We start from the raw sequence: 17,920 nt of genomic DNA, 5'->3' as shown, positions 1-17,920 counted from the left end.
TCCAAAGTCACTTAAGGGCAGTCATCGTGACTTTATCTCCAAGGGTTCTCAGAGTCCAGCAGAAAGGGCAGGGGGCCAGCCCAGGAAAGGAGATGCCCATCAGAAGTCCTCTCTTCCTCCGTTGCAAATGAAATCCAAGCTGTTCTGTGTTTTCCTATTGGTGTATTTCATTTGGAAAACTTTCAGAAGGTTAAAAATCATCTAAAGGTGTTCTTAGTACCTCTTAGTCTCTAATGTAAGAAATACCTTGTTAGACATGAAGATTTCCAGGTGGTTCACCCAGGCGTGCTGATTCACTAGGTCTGCCCGGAGCTGAGCTAGAGCTGATGCCATGGTACCCACTTTAAGAGTCACTGGCCTAGACCCCAACCGTAGGATCAGTGCTCCCTTGCCGTGCTTCCCCAGTCAGAGGTTATCCAGAGGAAGCAATTGGCCAGTGGCGGGAGAAAGTCAATACTTGCCAGCTTTCTTCTTCCTCTACTTCCCGGGGAAGTCCTGTAAATGTAGCACAATCCAAAACCTGCCAAGAGCCAGGGTGGCTCACACGGACCCCAGCGGGGGCTGCAGCACTTTACCTGTGTCTGGAATCCTCTTCTCTGCCAGACCTTTCTTGCAACAGAGCTAGCTTGGAAGGACAAAGGCACAGGGGATTAAATCTTCATTCTTTGCCATTCTTTCCTTGTTCTGCTTTCGGCCTGAGTACCCCCGAGTCAGTTGCTTGTGAGCGTTATGGGGCAGAGCTCTCCTCGACCAGGACAGATACACCTTTGTACTCAGAGAACGCAGGAGGGTAAGTGGCACCAGGCTGTTGGGACAAGAGGGGCTAGGATTCTCAGTGGGTTTTACTGTTTGCCAAATACTGTCACGCTTACCGTTTCGTGTGATCCTTACAGCCCCTCAGTCGGGGGACATACACCAGCAACAGGGTGGCCCCCACTCACACAGAAATTCCCAGCTCATTCTCCTCAACCCTAAGCAGTGGCCAAGGTGTTCACGTCACATGACCACCAGACACAGTGTCTAGATCCTGAACCCTCCATTCCGGGGCCTCACACGGATCCAGGCTTTTTGAGTCCCAGGCAGGCGTTGGGTGTGAGCGGCAACTCGTGGGCACCTGGGCCCTGCACCCCATCCATTTGTTCCCGCTGCCTCTTCCCCTTCCTTCTGTGGGGATGATGATGCTGCCGCATGAGGACTGTTACCCCCCTTTTGGAAACAGGGACTCATAGGCTCAGAGGGGTTATGGTTTCCTCCAGGCCACAAAGCCAGGCTTTCAAATCCATTTTGGACTCTCTGGGTCTTCTGGTCTTGAGAGCCTTCATTTTATGTCCTCTCCAAATGTTTCATTATCACCGTCAGAATTCACTGAACCATTTTACTATCGCTGTAGCTACCCACACATGGCAATTACAGAGACACGTTGCAATTAGTTTACTTTGGCAGCTTATCACTTTGAGAATTTGGAAGCCAGAGGCCACCACGCGTTAGGGTTTTGGGTGGGTTGAGGATATTTTAAATGAAAACGGATGGCGTCTCTGAACCGGAGCGTTCCCTCCCTCCCACCCTGCCGTGTCCCATTTCCCTGGTGCCCCGGTCAGCAACAGGCTCTGCCCACTCCCAGCCCCTTGTTTGGCCCTTTGTGGACATCTCCAGCAGACCCTCTCCCTCTTTCCCCACCCTGGCCCCGAACCCGACTCCGTGGGCAAGAACCTCAAACACCTTGGGTTGCTGTGCGGGGTGCGAGCACAGGAAAGCGCTCAGAATGTTCCGAGCGTGTCTCACTGTGGCATGTCGGCCGGCCGCAGAGGGTGCAGATGACAATGGCGCCCCTTCTTGGATCCAGTTGGACTTTTCTAAGTAGAAGCTCTCAGCTCTGCACCCCCACCTGACCCAGGGCAAGGGGACCAGGCATTTGCTCCGGTGGTCAATATTTGAGCCACGGCCCCAGGGTTCCTACAACAGGAATGTGTCCAATGGGAATTTTAAGGGTTATTATTTCCATTATTTTCCTCTTTCCTGGTACAGTAGCTGCTTAAATGTCAGTCGTAAATAGCTCAAGTGCTTTGCAAGCTGGTTCAGTTCTCAGCCCGAAGAAAAATCTGTCTTCCTCACACAGTCTGTGAGCCGCTCCTGAAGCTTCCCCATTTATAGACTCTGTATTAAAATGAAGAGTCATTTTCTCCACCGCGTCCAGGGAGGAGACTTAGCAGAGTTCTCGCTACATGAAGACCTGAGTGGCGTTGATGGCCACGACCAGGAGCCCAAAAGTGACAATCAAATTGTGGAGATTCTGCTTTGAAGAGCAGTGTCATTTTATACTTAAGGGTTAGGAGAGAAAAACTGCTGAAGAATTGTTTGTGCATTCTACAGAACCTAGAAATACTTCTGATCTTATTTCATGGTAATAATAATTGCTCCTGTTTACAAAGGGCCTTCTGCACCCCAGGGAAGGCGATAGATGCTTTTATATGCACTCTCGTATATAATGCTTTCCACAACCCCATCAAGTAGGTATTATTTTAAAAGAAAATGAGGCCCAAGCAGGAAAATAAGGTATCCAAACTGGATAAATGAACACAGCTGGTTAACGGGCCATCCAGGATTCAAACCCAGATCCAAGTTGTCCGTGCAATGGATAGAAATAAAATAGTGACTAAATCAGAAAATTGGCCAGAAGAAATTTCTAAACTGTTTCTGTTTTTACTTTTGAGGGTTTTTAGAGTTTTTTTGGTGGTTAGGTGATGTTTATTGATTTTTATTAATTTATCTAATGCTTTTCTCCCTATTGAAAGTGTATGTTATGAAATGTTGGTCCAGTGTGAATAAGTTGCCTCTGATCTGGCAATAAGGTACGTCCACAAACGTGGCAAGATTCTGTTTAAACTCATTTGGCCCATGAGCTCAAGTCCTGGTAGTCTGGATGAACCGTGTCAACAAACAGACCAGGGTTTGAGTCTTCGTGTTGTACCTTGGTAGCTCTGAGGATTTGGGCAAGTTACTTTAACTTCTCTGCTTCTTTGGCTCAACCTGGGGACCATGCCGTTAACGCCAAAGTAATTGAAAGGATGAAGATTTTCTATACGAAGCCCATAGGGTGGTGGTTGACTTGGAGCAAATAAATACCAGTCCGTCTCCTTCCTTCTGATAGAATTCCCTGACTGGTTGGTGTATCACTAACCAGAGTGTTCTGCAAAAAATGCCAAAGCAAGGGAACTATAAATGAGAAAGCTCTGAACTTAGTAGGAACTAATATGGTGGCCGTGTTACTTCTGCTGCCCATTTGCTTTTAAGATAAAGGCTGGATCCTTGAATAATTCCAAACACCTGGATGTTGGGAAATATTAAAATGATTGCATGAATTTGCCACTCTTCTCTCCTTTGCGTGGCATCGTATAAGCAAAGTCCTGGTTGTAAACGCAGGGAACGCAACAACTCCTCTGCGTCCGTCCGTTTGTCTCTGCAGTGGGAACATTTGTTCGAACCCCCTGCTTGCTTACCAGACAGGAGTTATCAGCTGTCTACGTGACCAGGAATCCTACAAGTATTCTCCCAAGGTGCCCTGTGAGTCATAAGCATGTGATTCCCTGGGCCCTTCTTTCAGTAAGGTTGCAGCGTAGAAAATCAGACTAATAGGGCTCCTGTGGGGCTTCGTCGGTTGAGTGTCCGACTTGATTTCAGCTCAGGTCACGATCCTACAGTTCGTGGGTTTGAGCCCCGCGTTGGGCTCCGTGCTGACAGTGTGGAGCCTGCTTGGGATTCTCTCTCCCTCTCCCTCCCTCTCTACCCCTCCCCTGCTTGTGCTCCCTCTCCCTCTCTCAAAATAAATAAATAAAAATGTCAAAAAATAAGCAAAATCAATAAAATAAAGTCAGGCTAATGAACCGAGATGCCAAAGATCACATGCTTGTCACCTTCCAGGAGCGTTAGCAGAGGCTTCCCCCTCTTCTTCTGGTTGGCTTGTGTTATGGGTCATAGAAGGTAGTCAAAGGGGGCAGCTCCAGGGTCCTGAAAGAGTAGAAGGAAATGCACGAAAAGCCCTAAGAGAGTTGGAGAAAGAGAAATCAGTTAGGGGAGCCGAAGGGAGTAGGGCCACATGTCTTCTCTGTCTGTCCCTGTCCCTGCTGGTTTGGGCTGTCTCTTTCATGGCCTAGGTTTCATCCATGCCCCTGATCATGCAGCAATTCTAGGACCGAGACAGAAGAAAAAAAAAACCCTCCACATTTCCTAAAGTAACCCACAAAATTATAGTCTCTGCGGAAAAATAATTAGAGCCATAAAGCTCATAAATACATAGCTTTCCTTCCACTTGGCTACCAAACAAACTGTGCCACCAAAGGGCTGAGATGCCACCAGCCCTGCCTGTGCCTCCGATACCCCCCTACCCTCCTCCCAGGCGCGAATCAGTCAGAGCCACTGGAGGAGAAAGAGTCCCTGGGGCTGGTCCCCAGCAGAGCCGCAGGATGGGCTCCTCGTGGGACCTGCCATCACGAGCCAGGGCCAGACGGAGGGCACCGCTGTTCAAAACCCTTTTGAAAGTTGTGAGAGCATCCAAACTTCTGCCTCCTCTGCTGCCTTTTCTGCTTCTCACCCTGCACGCATCCTGGAGAAAAGAGGATACATCCCTTAAAGAAAATGCCCTTTTGGTTGTCGTCATACATAGTCTGAAACTATATTACTTGGTTTCTCATTTATATGTTTCTCTTTCTTTCTCCCTAAAGCATAATCTCCAAGATGGCACGCAGGGTGTTTTAGCCAGCATCATGTATCCAGCGCTCAGGTGCTTAGTGAATAGCTGTTGAGTGAAATAAAAGCAGAAAACTGGAAATGCTTGTGTTGGCGGAAGAAAAGGAAAAAGTGGCTTTTGCGGAGTGCCGATAACTGTGTGACACGGGTCCCTCTCTTCCAGTCCTCTCGATTTTTTGCTCTTACCTTATCAACTAGATGCCATGAACCCCTTTACAGAAATACCGCAACAGGGGCAGACACACACAGTAATCCGAGTTCCTTCTGGAAGGTCAAGACACAGCCGGCCCCAGAAGCCTGGCCGTGGCTGGCCACAGCAGTGCTTGGCCTGACCCCTGAAACGATGTCCTCAGGTCACACGGAGGGGATGGCCGTCGGCATTATTTCCAAGGGGCCTCACAAAGGATGCTTCTGAGCCTGCTCAGGCCACACCTGGTTGGAGAAGTAGTTCTCAGGGACCTTGCTGTTGCCCGTGTGGGCTGCCCCTGTGGGCTGCCTGCCCCTCTAAGCTGTCATCATGGTCAGGGCACAGCTTGCCGCAGGGAGGGGTCGGTCTTGATTCTGAACACCGTGCACCCAGCATTTTCCCTGGTGCCCAGAGTTTGGTGGTGCTTCCCACCCTCACCTTCGAGGAAAACAAGAATTGGGCTTTGCAAAGCCATCTGCCACATAAACGAACCCACTGGGCACACAGCTCCCGACACAGAGGCTTGACGAGGTGTAGGCTGATGGTTTCCCTCCCCTTCCATGGGGCTGAACGGTTGGGTAGAGCCTCTGTGTCAAGCTTTACTCCACCATCATGCAGATGGGATGTTGGGGACCGGCCAGTGCCTGTTGCCGCTCCCAGTGGGCACGGCCAGCTGTGTCCACAGTCTGCACGAAAGAAAGTGGGCGACATGTTTCCTCTTCCTTCTACTTCCGAAGGGGAATGTGGCTCGCACCTTCAGGAGACCTGAAATGCCCTGGAGGTTTAGCTTCGAACAGTGCTCATCCGCCCTCTTGAGGGCTGCAAGTTGGCTGACCGTCGTTCACTTACTTATTTATATATTGGTTTCCTCCCCAAAGATTGGAGTGGTAAATCTTCAAGGAAAAGATAAATGCAATAAAGAGTCTAATATATTTCCTATCTTGAAGGCCATGAGTCTAAGAAGCCTTGTCTGGCTTTTATTTAAACCCTGGGTGGTGGGCCATGTGTTTTTCCTTCAGGAATTTAACCAGAAACATTGCTTTTTTTCTTTTTTTTTTCCTTTTCTTTTATTTTAAAGTCTATTTATTTTGAGAGAGGTAGAGAGAGCAAGAACACGAGCAGATGAGGGGCACAGACAGAGGGAGAGAGAGCATCCCAAGCAGGCTCCATACTGTCAGCGCAGAGCCCGATGTGGGGCTCGAAGTCACAAACCCGTGAGATCATGACCCGCTCTGAAATCAAGAGTCGACACTTAACCGACGGAGCCACCCAGGCGCCCCATCACTGGAGACCTTTCTGAAACAAAGTGTGCTAACCCTGGGAAGGGCAGATGGCTGTTTAAATTTCAACTAATTAAAATTAAATAAAAGTAAAGGGCCGGTTCTTCTGTACCACTAGCCCATCTCAAGCTCTCGGTTAGCTGGACAGCGAGATACAGGTAGAAAGAGATCGTTTTCGTCATCGAAGAAAGACGGCCCTAGAGAACACCTTTCTGTGATCGTATGTAGTCATACAATTCCTCTCGCTCTGGCTCCCCCCACCCGCCCCACCCCTTCCACTTTGGGAAGGAAGCCGACACCCAGCTTCATGGGGCTGATTTGTTCCTCAGCAGCCACAGTGACTGTGAACTCCTGATCAAACCTGTCATCACAGAGGCCTCAGTGACCCCCATGTGACAAACCGAAGAGGTAGTTTTTTTAAGAATGAAGTTTAGTGAGGGGCGTCTGGGTGGCTCAGTCTGTTGAGCGTCCGACTCTTGATTTCAGCTCAGGTCAGGATCTCACGGTTTGTGGGTTCGAGCCCCGTGTTGGGCTCAGCACTGACAGTGTGGAGCCTGTTTGGAATTCTGTCTTTCTTTTTCTCTGCTCCTCCCCCGCTCGTGCTCTCTAAATAAAGAAAGAAACATTAAAAACGAAAAGAAGTTTAGTGATGCGTGTAGCCCATAGAGAATATTAGGAGAGAAAAGAAAACAAAGCGATATATATAACGTGCCAGCTTTGTGTATATATATATATCTGGCCATATCTGAATGTGGAAATAAAGTTTTTCCTTTCTTCGTTTACACTGTTCTACATTTTCTAGTTGGTAAAATTAATTTCAAATAATTTTTGTTCGTTTCAAGTTTTTATTTAAATTCTAGTTAGTTAACATAGAGTAATATTGATTTCAGGAGAATTTAGAGATACAAGTTATAATTAGAAAAAAAAAGGTATATTTTTATTTTTTTAATATTTATTTTTGAAAGAGAGAGAGTGAGTGGGGGAGAGGCAGAGAGAGTGGGGGACAGAGGATCTGAAATGGGCTCCACGCTCACAGCAGAGATTCCGACGCGGGGCTCGAATTCACAAACCAGGAGATCATGACCGGAACTGAAGCCGAACACTTAACTAACTGAGACAGCCAGGCGGCCCCAGGCGTGTTTTTAGAAGGGAAAACACTTCCCCAAAGTTGACAAGAGGAGGAATGATTCTCCTTGACCTTCAGGAGCTGCAACTTGGGCAGATCCAGTTTATCTGCAGATTCCTCCCTGCCTGCCACCTCCTCCATTTTTAGAAGCAAAGTAACTTGTAAAACGGGGGAGAGGCGATTTTATAACTAAAGGTGACAGCTAACATTTATTGCCAACCCGAATGTACGTGTCTGTTCCTACGCTGTTATAACTGTGTGTGTGCTCTCGCTCTGAGGGCATTATCAATCCTCAAGGGCGAGGTATTATCTTCTGTTTCTTTGGTCTCTCCGATAGCACCTTGCCCAGCGCCCGCTGATAGTCATTGACTGATTGACTGACTGACAGATTGGCTGACCTTGCCATCACTCTTGTCTTAGGCCCACGAAATGTGTTAACATCTTGCCTCATTTTGCTTTTGGTCTGAGAGGTAGCATTCCATCCAAATTCACTACACGAAGTCCAACAGCTGGAATACAGGAGCCATTCATCAGAAAACGAGTTAGGCTTCCTTAGGGTTCGTGTGTGTGGCAAGACCCTAATGGAATTTTTTAAAATTTCGTTCATTTTGTGAAAACAGCCCTGGAAAGAGGATATGTTAAAGCTCTTTGATTTGACTGACCACAGCCATCCACACCAGTGGATTTGGCATCTCTAGTGACTGGCTTCTTGGAGGGACGGATTTAATAAAGAGGATTTTCTTCCCCCGGGTTGGCTGTGAGAGTGATCAGACATGCTTGTGGGGCCATTTTCTGGTTCCCGCTGTTCTTGTGTCAGCCAAGACAGCCACAGGCAGGAATTACAGTCCACTCCGCCTTCTCGCTCTGATCCAGGCCGACGGGGGAGCCTGGGGGATGGAGCCCAGGATGTTGGGTTTACGAGTTAACCTCACCGGGTGTGTTTCACCACACGACGTACCTTTTACACTCACACATCACGATACTCAGAGGTAGGCTGAAGCCAGGTAACATTTCTGCTGTCTTAGAAGCACGAGAGAAGATAGGGAAGAGAGAGAAGTGGTGTTGACAAAAGGTCAGTGAAGGTCTGCGTCACTGTTCCTGACATACCTGAATGATTAATGTCCCTATCTGGGGAGTTGAGGGAGCTTGGTGAGAAATGTCTTCTCCTCTTGGAAGGGTAACAGTACACTGAGGAACGCTGTCAGGGAATTTATGGGTGACAAATGTGGGCAGAGCCAGCCTAGTGATATAAATAGCAGATAGTGTCTATTCTTCTCAGTGAGGAGACATTACACTCTAATAAACCAACAGTGTGGTCCACAGCCCTGTTTTCATCCTAATATAGATGACTGGCCACCAGATAGCCAAAGTCAAGATCAGTCCAAGGAACCTCCCAAACCATGAAGCTGCTCGTTCGAGTTTCCTTCAGATCACTCAGACATGTTGCTCTTTTGAGCTTGTGCCGGGGGTGAGCGAGGAAATCAGGACGTGTGTCAGTGCAAGACGTGGGAACCAACATGGGCAAGATGTGCGCAGCTCAGGTCCCCACAGGGCCAAGAATGTTCCAGAGGATTTTACCAGGGAAGTGGGTGTGTGCCACATGCCTGCTGCTCTTTCCGTTTGGTTATTGTTGAAGGACTTAACTTGTTGCCTTTCCGAAAATTTTCTTTCTTTTAATAATTAGGTTGTGGGTTTTTTTGAGAACTCGGTTGTTATAAAATTTCACTTTTTAATTTTACTTATTTAACAAACGCATCATATACTATGTAAACTAAAATATACAAATATCAATTACGTAATTATCAAATTATATTCTATAATATGTAAATATTAACTTCTCTAATGTTCATCATAACTCAGTGAGGTGTAGGTACTACTTTTAACCCCACTTTACAGATCAGAAAACAGACAGCGGGAGGCTAAGTAATTCACTAAGACTACACAGTTGGTAAGTGGTTACACAGGGACTTGAACCCAGGAAGTCTAGTTCCGGCATACTTGGCCTTCATCGCTATTAAAGTTCAGAAAAATATAAAGCCCACACTGTATATACCACATGTTAGCTAACTGGACAATAAATTATACTTTAAAAAAAAAAAAGAAAAGAAAAATATAAAGCCCGAAAAAACCAGCCCAACGACAACTATAGAAACGTTGCTTTGATGTCTGTGCTCTGCATAGGCTCCCACGTGACTGCACCTAGTTTCCATATTCCGCTTCAAATCTTGCTTTTGTTTTCTTCTGAACCTTATATGATGGTCTTTCCATGTTATTAAAAACCCCCTGTAAGGGGCGCCTGGGTGGCGCAGTCGGTTAAGCGTCCGACTTCAGCCAGGTCACGATCTCGCGGTCCGTGAGTTCGAGCCCCACGTCGGGCTCTGGGCTGATGGCTCAGAGCCTGGAGCCTGTTTCCGATTCTGTATCTCCCTCTCTCTCTGCCCCTCCCCCGCTCATGCTCTGTCTCTCTCTGTCCCAAAATTAAATAAAAAACGTTGAAAAAAAAATTTAAAAAAAAAAACCCTGTAAATATTGTTTTAATGCCTACTTAATGTTTCCATCGTATAAGCATATCAGTCTTTGCTTAATCATCCCCTTATGGCGGCCCGTTTGGCTCTTGGGTCTTCTGACACCTAGCACTGCAATGACTGTCTCTGTGCAGAATTTCCTCTGTTCTTTGTTTCTTTTTTTTTTTTTTAAGTTTATTTATTTGAGAGAGAGAGAGAGAGAGAGAGCTAGAGCAAATGGGAGTGGAGGGGGGGCAGGGAGAGAGAGAGAAAATCCTAAGCAGGCTCCACACCGTCAACATACAGTGGATGTGGGGCTCAAACCCACCAACTGTGAGATCGTGACCTGAACACAGTCAAGTGACAGACACTTAAGGACTGAGCCACCCAGGCGCCCCCTTCTGTGCTTTGGAAAAGAGTTTTAGAATACGTACTCAGAAGTAAAATCCTCAAGTCCAGGTGTATGTATGTGAACACTTCTAGGGATCTACACCCAGGTTGTCCAGTGGTTTTCCAAGAGGCTTGTACTTTCCCGGTGTCCACAGCGCTGGACAGAAGTGATTGTCATTCTCACACCAGCACCGAGAATGATTTCTAGAAATCTTCGCTAATAGGTAGAATATTGTCTTGATTTTATTTCTTTGTTGGCTAGAGGATTGAGTTTGTCCATATTGGTCGATCCATTATAGGAATCTTTGAGTAGTCTGGTTGGGTCCTTTGCCCATGTGTCTGTCAAGATCAGACGGAAGCCTTTGGGGTCAAACAGAGAAAGGCCAGTGGTTTCCCATTCTTTCTTCTCTTGCCTGAACATGATATTTCCCCGGGTATTTTCCCAGTCTCTACTGTAATGTATGCATTTAACCTTCCCCCAAAACCTTATGTGCATTTTTCTCTGGATCCTATACAAAATATACTACTGTCTGCTTGTAAAGGGTTATTATTTCATTTTCTACTGTGAGTGTGCTCCATGCCTAAATCTGCATTGGTCCCTCCGTCTTGGATCATAAGCTCCTGGAGGGCCAGCCTGTGTCTTTTTGAGCAGTTAGGCACACTTTTCTTTGGTGACGTCCCCAGCAACCACAGAACAGGCCTCCTGGCTGAAGGTGATGGGAGCATTTACACAGGCCCCTTGAGAGTACGAAACAGAAGTGAGAAGGGTTAAGAGTGTAGTAGACTGGATGTGGCCGTGTGCCCTGGTTGTGCTTAAAGAGAGCTTGAAAGAACCCAATAACACCTCCCCTACCTATTGATCAGTGAGAAGGGGGAGTTCTAGTGGAGAAAGGCACACAGGACTGGGGACCCAAAGCCCAATGAATTAGTCCCGAGTTCTCCATCATTTCATATGAGCCCTGGGTCACTTTCTCTACGAGTCTCTCGTGTTTTTTTCCTACCCGAAACACAGTAGTGATGTTAAGAATAGCCAATGTTTCTAAAGCACCTTAAAATGCTATATATGGTCTTCCTATCCCTTAATCTTCACTATAGCCAGTGAAACTGACACAGTTTGCAGGTGAGGGAACAGACACAAAGAACTACAACCTTCCCTTCAATAAAGCATCAAATGAAGATTTCATTATTAGATTTTTAAAAGCTTCTTATGCTCCAGGAAAACAATCCATTGACTTAAGTGTATCACGAGGCAAGAAGGAAGGCAGAAAAGGTAAGATATCTTGGAAGGTGTAGAGGATCATGGGAAAGGACCACAGACGCCCCAAGGAAAACTCCATTACGCGAGAAAAGAAAAATTGAAAGACATCAGTGAAACAAGATCAGCAGAATGTCGATGATTACATGCAAATATTAAGAAACCTTTCGTCCTATTTCTTCATTACATTGTGTCTTCACTTCTAGTTTTCCCATTTACCGCAAAGATCAACAACAGTAATATATTCTAGCATATTCCGTCCTATGGGTACCCCATACCTATTCAACATAGTGAAAAAGTTATAAAGGAGTTTGAACGTATCCGTTAGAAGGACAGATGGATGGACAGATCGATTTTGCTTTTTTTCTTTGTAAGAAAACAAGGGCCTTGTTAAGAGCATGCTTCAGGCTTTACCAAATGTGAAAAGCAGAACAGAATGTAAGGTAAAGGAGGTGATGACGATGTACCCAAATGTGGTGGGAGGGTCTGGGTAGGCACGTTCTCTGAAGGTCAGGTTTGCGGTCTCCAGGACTCTGTAGAGCATCTGGGGAAGGTAAGGAGCCCTTCGTTCAGCTTCCAGTCCTGGAGCAGGAGGTAAAAATGTCAGAAGCCAACAAGCTTTGTTGGCCCCTGAAGGTAGAAGAGCTTCTGCGGAAATAGTGCATTTCGGAGGCTCACTTACAAGATTTTACAGGTGGGCTTAAGAGTTAAAGGCATTTTGTTGCATGAAGCCAGGCTGAGCAAGGGTCTGGCTGCGCCGGGGTGGTGTTTGGAACGGCCTTCTGCGGTAGATCACTGCCATGTTTGTATTTCAGGATTTTATGGGCAGCTCCAGACCTTCTGCCCCCCACAGTACCCGGACCCCCAGAGAGCCGTGCTGCCCAGCAGCTCGTGCAGTGTGGTGCCTTCCTTCGAGGACTGCCTGGCCCCCACGCCCATGGGGCAGGCTGGCTTTGACGTGTTCCACAGGGCCTTCTCGGCTCACTCGGGCATTGCAGGTATGTTGATGACTGTCACTTAGAAACCCCGGCAGACTAGCAGGTGAGACCGGGACTAGACTTGACCCCGCACGTGACCGCAGCAAATCCTGTTGAATCCGCCCCTGTCGTATCTTGCACCTTCATGCTCCTCTCCAGGCCCACCTCCACCACCCTGGTTCAGGGGCCACAGTGTCCCTCCCGGGCTGTGACAACAGCTGTAGCCTTCCAGCGTGTTCCCTGCGTCAACTCTACCTTTACCATTCTTCCCTCTGCACCACTGTAAGCATTGCCTTCCAAAAATGAAGGACAGAATAAGCCCCTTTCCTCCTCGAATACCTTAGCCTCCAGTTGCCTAAAGGATAAAGTCTTCTCCTTGGTGAGGCAGTCAAAGCCCCCACGAGATAGGCCTGGTCAGACGCTCCAGGCCTCACTTCACACCTGTCTCCCCACGTGCGCTGCCCGTGCGCGTGGCCCCACAGCCCCTCGCTCTCCGTCTTTGTGCTCTGTTTCCTCCTTCTAGAATGTTCTTTCTTTACCTCTCCCTCTGTGAGAATTCCATCTTTCTTTATGGCTCAACTGCAGTCATCTCCTTTCTCAGGCCACCCTCACCCTTCCCTTGAACACTTGACTTTTATTTGCACTCAGCCCGTATTTTCTGCCAAGACTTACCTTGACCGTTCCTGCCCAGACTTACCTTGACCGTAGGCCTGCAAGTCCGTCAGCCTCCTTCCCCACTGAGGGCCCCAGGGACAGAGAGCCATTGAAGGTCCTAACCCTGGGCCCCCACTCAGCACTGGCCGTAGGGCACACACGGTGGGTATAGACAGGCGGGACCGCTGACTTCTTTCTCCTTCTCTTCCAGTGTATGATTTGCCGTCGGGGTCCCCCGGCCTCTTCGGGGACTCTGTGCGTGGCGGGCCTGAAGACGCCACGTTCTTGCAGATCAGCGCTGTGGACCGCTGTCCTAGCCAGCTCTCCTCTGTCTATACCGAAGGCTAAAAGCTCCCCTTGCCTCCACTACCACTGGCATCCGGAACCTTTTCGTCACTCGCCACCTTGTACTCTCACGCCCTCACTGACTGCACGAAGAGGATGCCAGCCGCTTCCGTGGAACCTGCAAAGTCCCAGGCGTGCCTCTGGAAGGCGGGACTGGTCGGGGCCGGCCGTCCCAGGGCTGCGTGTGGTTGCTGCTCTGTCTGGATTTGCTGGTGGCCCGCAGGACTGTCTCTTCAAAGGGAATTTAGAGGCACTCTACCGGACACCTGTTCCTTCCAGCTGTCCACTCTCAAAGGACACCAGTGAAATGACGCACACGTCAAAGTGTAGTTCGGGGACCACCCTCGCACAGAACTCCAAGTAGGGAAGGAAAACCCAAGTTTCCAGAAGCACAGAGAACTGCCTCGCCCCGTACGCATCCTCCCCACTGGCTCCGGCAGGACCCGATGAGGGAAATCTGCATCCAAAGCACCGCTTGGGCTCAGCCCGCGGAGGAGCCCCCCGTCCCCCATCCTGGCACTGCACCGGCCTGGCACCCCGGAGAGCTGGTGCCTCTCTGCTCTTCCCGTCCCCGTGCTAACCAGTCGCTTTTCAGTATTTCTCCAGAAGCAAAATGAGGTTCTATCAAGCACAGTCCCTTAAAAGGCACTACAACCTGTTTTATATTCCAGCAACTTATCTTAGTTCTTTTATGCTAAAGACTTGTTATTTACATCTACTTTTAAAGGAAGAAAAATATTTAGAGGTCTGTTCTTTGGATGGAAATAGTTATCTTAATCACCCCAGCGACATCCATTTTAGCCACAGCCCGTGGCCCCTCCTGGTCCCACCTCTCAGCGCCTGGGAGCCCCCCCAGAGTCATAGTTTTGCATTGAGCGAAAGGCACCGGCGGGAAGTGGGTGGGCCCGACCCCTTCCCAGTGCCGTAGCAGAAACCCCGGTGGGCTGACCGCGTGAGGCGACTCCACCTCGAAGGCCTTGTTCAGTGGAAAAGATCACTTGACTCGTTGACGCTTCGCCTCCGCGCGGGGAGTGCCGCGCCCAGGTCGTGCTAGAAGATGTGGAACAGGGACACGCCGAGTTGAGATCCTGGGCTCTCTCAAAAAACCACACGAGAGGTGCCTGATGTCCAGTTATTTTGCACAGCCTCCGCTCGCCTCCGTTAGGATGTCCACTCCTCCGTCTGTCCCTCCCCCGTACTGTCCTCTCCCTCCTCGCTCTTGTCACCTTCTTCTCTGTTCCCGCTCGCCCACCGCCACTGCCTGAGCACCCTTGGCAAGGTCTTCCCAGGGAGCAGGTAGAGGGAAGGCTGGGGCAGCAGATGTTCGCTTTTTTCCTGTAACTCTAGCCTGGAATTTCCACAGAGCTCTTGGTCATTTGATAGCAAACCTGAATAGGAAGCCACTTTCTGTGATGCGTTTACAAAGCTATTCAAAAAGATCTTAAGTCGTGCGCGTAAGGCCGTAAAAATTAGCCACCCCCCAGAGACCCCCTGGTAAACTCTGGCGTTCCAGAACTATCGCGTTTCAACGTTTCTTTTCTCTGTCCTTAAGAATGGGTTCTGAACACAAATGAAACAATGTGGTTTGTCCAACTGGGATCGTTACGGTCTTCGAGAAGGGTTAACCAGCTGGGCGTCCCGGGACAGTTTGTATCCAGACAGACAGGTCCTTCCAGTCGGGCTCGGCAGTCGCTCACGTGCTGCTTGACGCGGACCGGATCCCAACACGTCACGGAGAGAGGGGACTAAAGAGCCACGTGTGGGGTCGCTTTTACGGTGGGCGAGGTCCGCCGACCGCTGAGCTCCGATCTGAGAAAGGCCAGGCCCGCGAGAGGGCCGAGTTACCCACTTGACAAAGATCTGCGCTGCTTTCCGAAAGGCTTCCCTTCCAGATGAGCCCTCGGGCCTCCCCCCCTGCAGACTTTGTGGGTTAGGTCACTTGGCCTAAAGGAGGACACGTGCGTGCTACCTGCCATCCCTTGCGTGTCCTTTGTCACACTCTGCAAAGGAAGGTAGAGATCCGGTGTCTTTAGGGAGGCAGCGCGGCCATTCTCGAACGCTGAGGCCTGCGTGGGGAACTCAGAACGTTCTTCATGTGTGAGATGAGGGAGGGAGAAGCTGACAAAAAGCAGGGTTAATGCAGTGATGCCTCCGTGCCTCGCGGCTTTTACATGATTTACGGGGAGGGAGGGAAGGAAGGCGAAGCCAGAGGCTGAACCTCACAAACCCCTGGGTGTCATCGTCCTCTTTGCCTGGGGGACATGCCCCTGTGCCCGCCTCTGGTGTTAGCCCGGCCTCACGGTGGCCCTGTCGCTGCTTGTGGGGGGAGGGGACAGCAGCAGCACCTCAGGGCCTCCTCCCTCAGCAGGATGGAAGCCAGTCCCCCCCCCCCGCCTCCCCCACCAAGGGACCTTGGTGTTAGCATAGGGAGCGCACGGGAAGCAGAGTCAAGTGCGACCCGCGAGGTCAGCTGCCCCCTCACATACCCGTCAAGCGTATCCCAAGGGCTGCGGGTTGGAGTCGGGGCCTCAGGGCTCGACACATTCGGGTTCCTTATAGACGGCACAGGCTGTCCTTAGAGTCCAGAGTCTCCCCTGACCTTAAAATCTGCCCCTTGCTTGCTTCCAGTGTCGTACCAGATATATATCTGCATTCATCATCATGTCTGTAGCAGTGAGAGTAGAAACTTCGAGAAACTCACTCCCTTCCATTTCCTGGCCTTTTTAGTCTCGATATTGTAACCATTTTCATCAACATCTGAGCAGAGATTGTCATTCCCCTGTTTTGAAAAAAACTGCTGAAATACACACAGCGCAAAGCCAATTATCCTATTACATTAAAAAAAAAAAAATCAGTCTGCTTAGAGACATTTCATTTGCTGCATTGTCTTAATTCCCTAAAGGGACCATTTCAAAATGTCAGTTGTAATTTAGCCTCTGATCGGCCGTTAAATATTATTTAAGTATTTGCTGGTCCTGTGGGGTGTCTCCCTTTAACCATGTCTCCCCCAAATTGCACAGGTGACTCGAAGTGGACAGAAGGCCTTCAGGGGACCCCCTGATAGAACAGGGGTGGTGTGGTTCTGTCGTGTTTCACTTACCAGCTGTCGAGCACATTAGTGTACTCGAGCAGAGGTAAACGTTCAACTCCCCTGTCTGTCCCAGAACCTGGACTTTCCAGTTGTCTTGAAGTATTGGGAATAGTGACTGTAAATGTCCAATTCAGTTATTTGCTATTTTATTTGTCTGTTTTGACCATGTCATTTTATAGCAGCATTTTTAATGGCACTTTTTGTTGGTGGTGTGGAATTTCTGCGGTTACCTTTTTTTTTTTTTTTTTTTGCAATGGATAAAGCAAAAAAAAAAGAAGAAGAAGAAGAAGAAGAAAAGATTTATTTTGTACAGACAGCAGAACATCCTGTGTAATGTTGCTGACATAAAGCACTTTGGGGGGGGGAGTGGAAATCTGTTTTCCATAAATCACACAGACTCTTGTACATAGTTATATACACTCACGTAGAGAAATGAACTGCGTATATCAAACTGGATATGGGGCCGATTTTACTTTAGGGGCACACATCTGGTGCTTATTGTCATAAATCTTTTAAAGAATTAGGTACACTTTTTTTCTATTAATATGTATAGTTTCGTGATTTGTCACAGTTATGTTTCGTATAATCATAAGTTATTTTGTCTTGTTTCATGAAGTCCTTTTTTTTTTTTTTATGTCAAAAGTAGAATGAAGGGATTGTGCACTTGGTACCGAATAAAACTGGAAATAGGACGCCCACCTGCCTGCAATCTGCCTTCGGCATGCCCTTTCAAAACACAATGGCAACAGCCGTTTTGTTTGTTTGTTTGTTTTATTGTTTTGTTTTGCCGCAAGCCTCCTTCCTTTATGGGGATGGTAATTCTAATGAAAAGCAGATGGGGGTGGGGGAGGGCCGGTCCAAGGCCGGCTTTAAAATGCCGCCTTGCTCTGGCCCAGAGCTGCAGCCTGGATTTAATTATAGATACGAGGACGAAATGGCAGTAAAAATGATGTGTCCCTGAATCCTTTACATGTTGGGAGTGTCCATAAATAAAACATGAAGTTTTATTTCATCAGATTTAATTAAAGCTTTTATACATGTTTTATTGGTTATTCTATTAATCCACTTCCCGAACTGGATAAATGCGCTGGGGCTTGGGGCTTACTGGTGCCCGTTCAGTGTGAAGCTACATCAGGCCTCGGAAAGGCCGCTAAGTGCTTGGTCCCTCAGGTGAGGGGGTTACGGAGCGCTGGCCGCTGGGGATTAGGCCTTGGCTGCCCAGTCTTCCTAAAACCCTGCAGAAAAAGACAAAAGCATCTGCTTCCCAGGAGCTGACGCCCCGACCTTCGAAGTCCTCCCGTCTCCCAGAGGAGGAAGGGGCAGTTACCGTTCCCTGCTCCCGCCCCGCCCGCCCACTCCACAGGCTTT

At 48.6% G+C, this 17,920-nt stretch overlaps 1 protein-coding gene across 3 annotated transcripts in view; it reads left to right on the top strand.

Moving 5' to 3' along the window:
- Positions 1–17,530, top strand: part of GLIS3 (GLIS family zinc finger 3) — a 547,841-nt gene extending 530,311 nt beyond the window's left edge. For all 3 annotated transcript variants that reach the window (XM_047831214.1, XM_047831212.1, XM_047831213.1), the window contains exons 10-11: positions 12,301–12,483; positions 13,328–17,530. In XM_047831214.1, coding sequence (XP_047687170.1) covers positions 12,301–12,483; positions 13,328–13,464 — 320 coding nt within the window. In that variant the 3' untranslated portion in view covers positions 13,465–17,530. The remainder of the gene's footprint in view (positions 1–12,300; positions 12,484–13,327) is intronic.
- The last annotated feature ends 390 nt before the right edge of the window (positions 17,531–17,920 follow it).

Source organism: Prionailurus viverrinus, chromosome D4, assembly GCF_022837055.1.
Source record: "Prionailurus viverrinus isolate Anna chromosome D4, UM_Priviv_1.0, whole genome shotgun sequence".
In the NCBI taxonomy this organism is placed as follows: Eukaryota; Metazoa; Chordata; class Mammalia; order Carnivora; family Felidae; genus Prionailurus; species Prionailurus viverrinus.
Note: the sequence above shows the minus strand (reverse complement) of the source record. Positions and strands in the feature narration are given on the sequence as shown.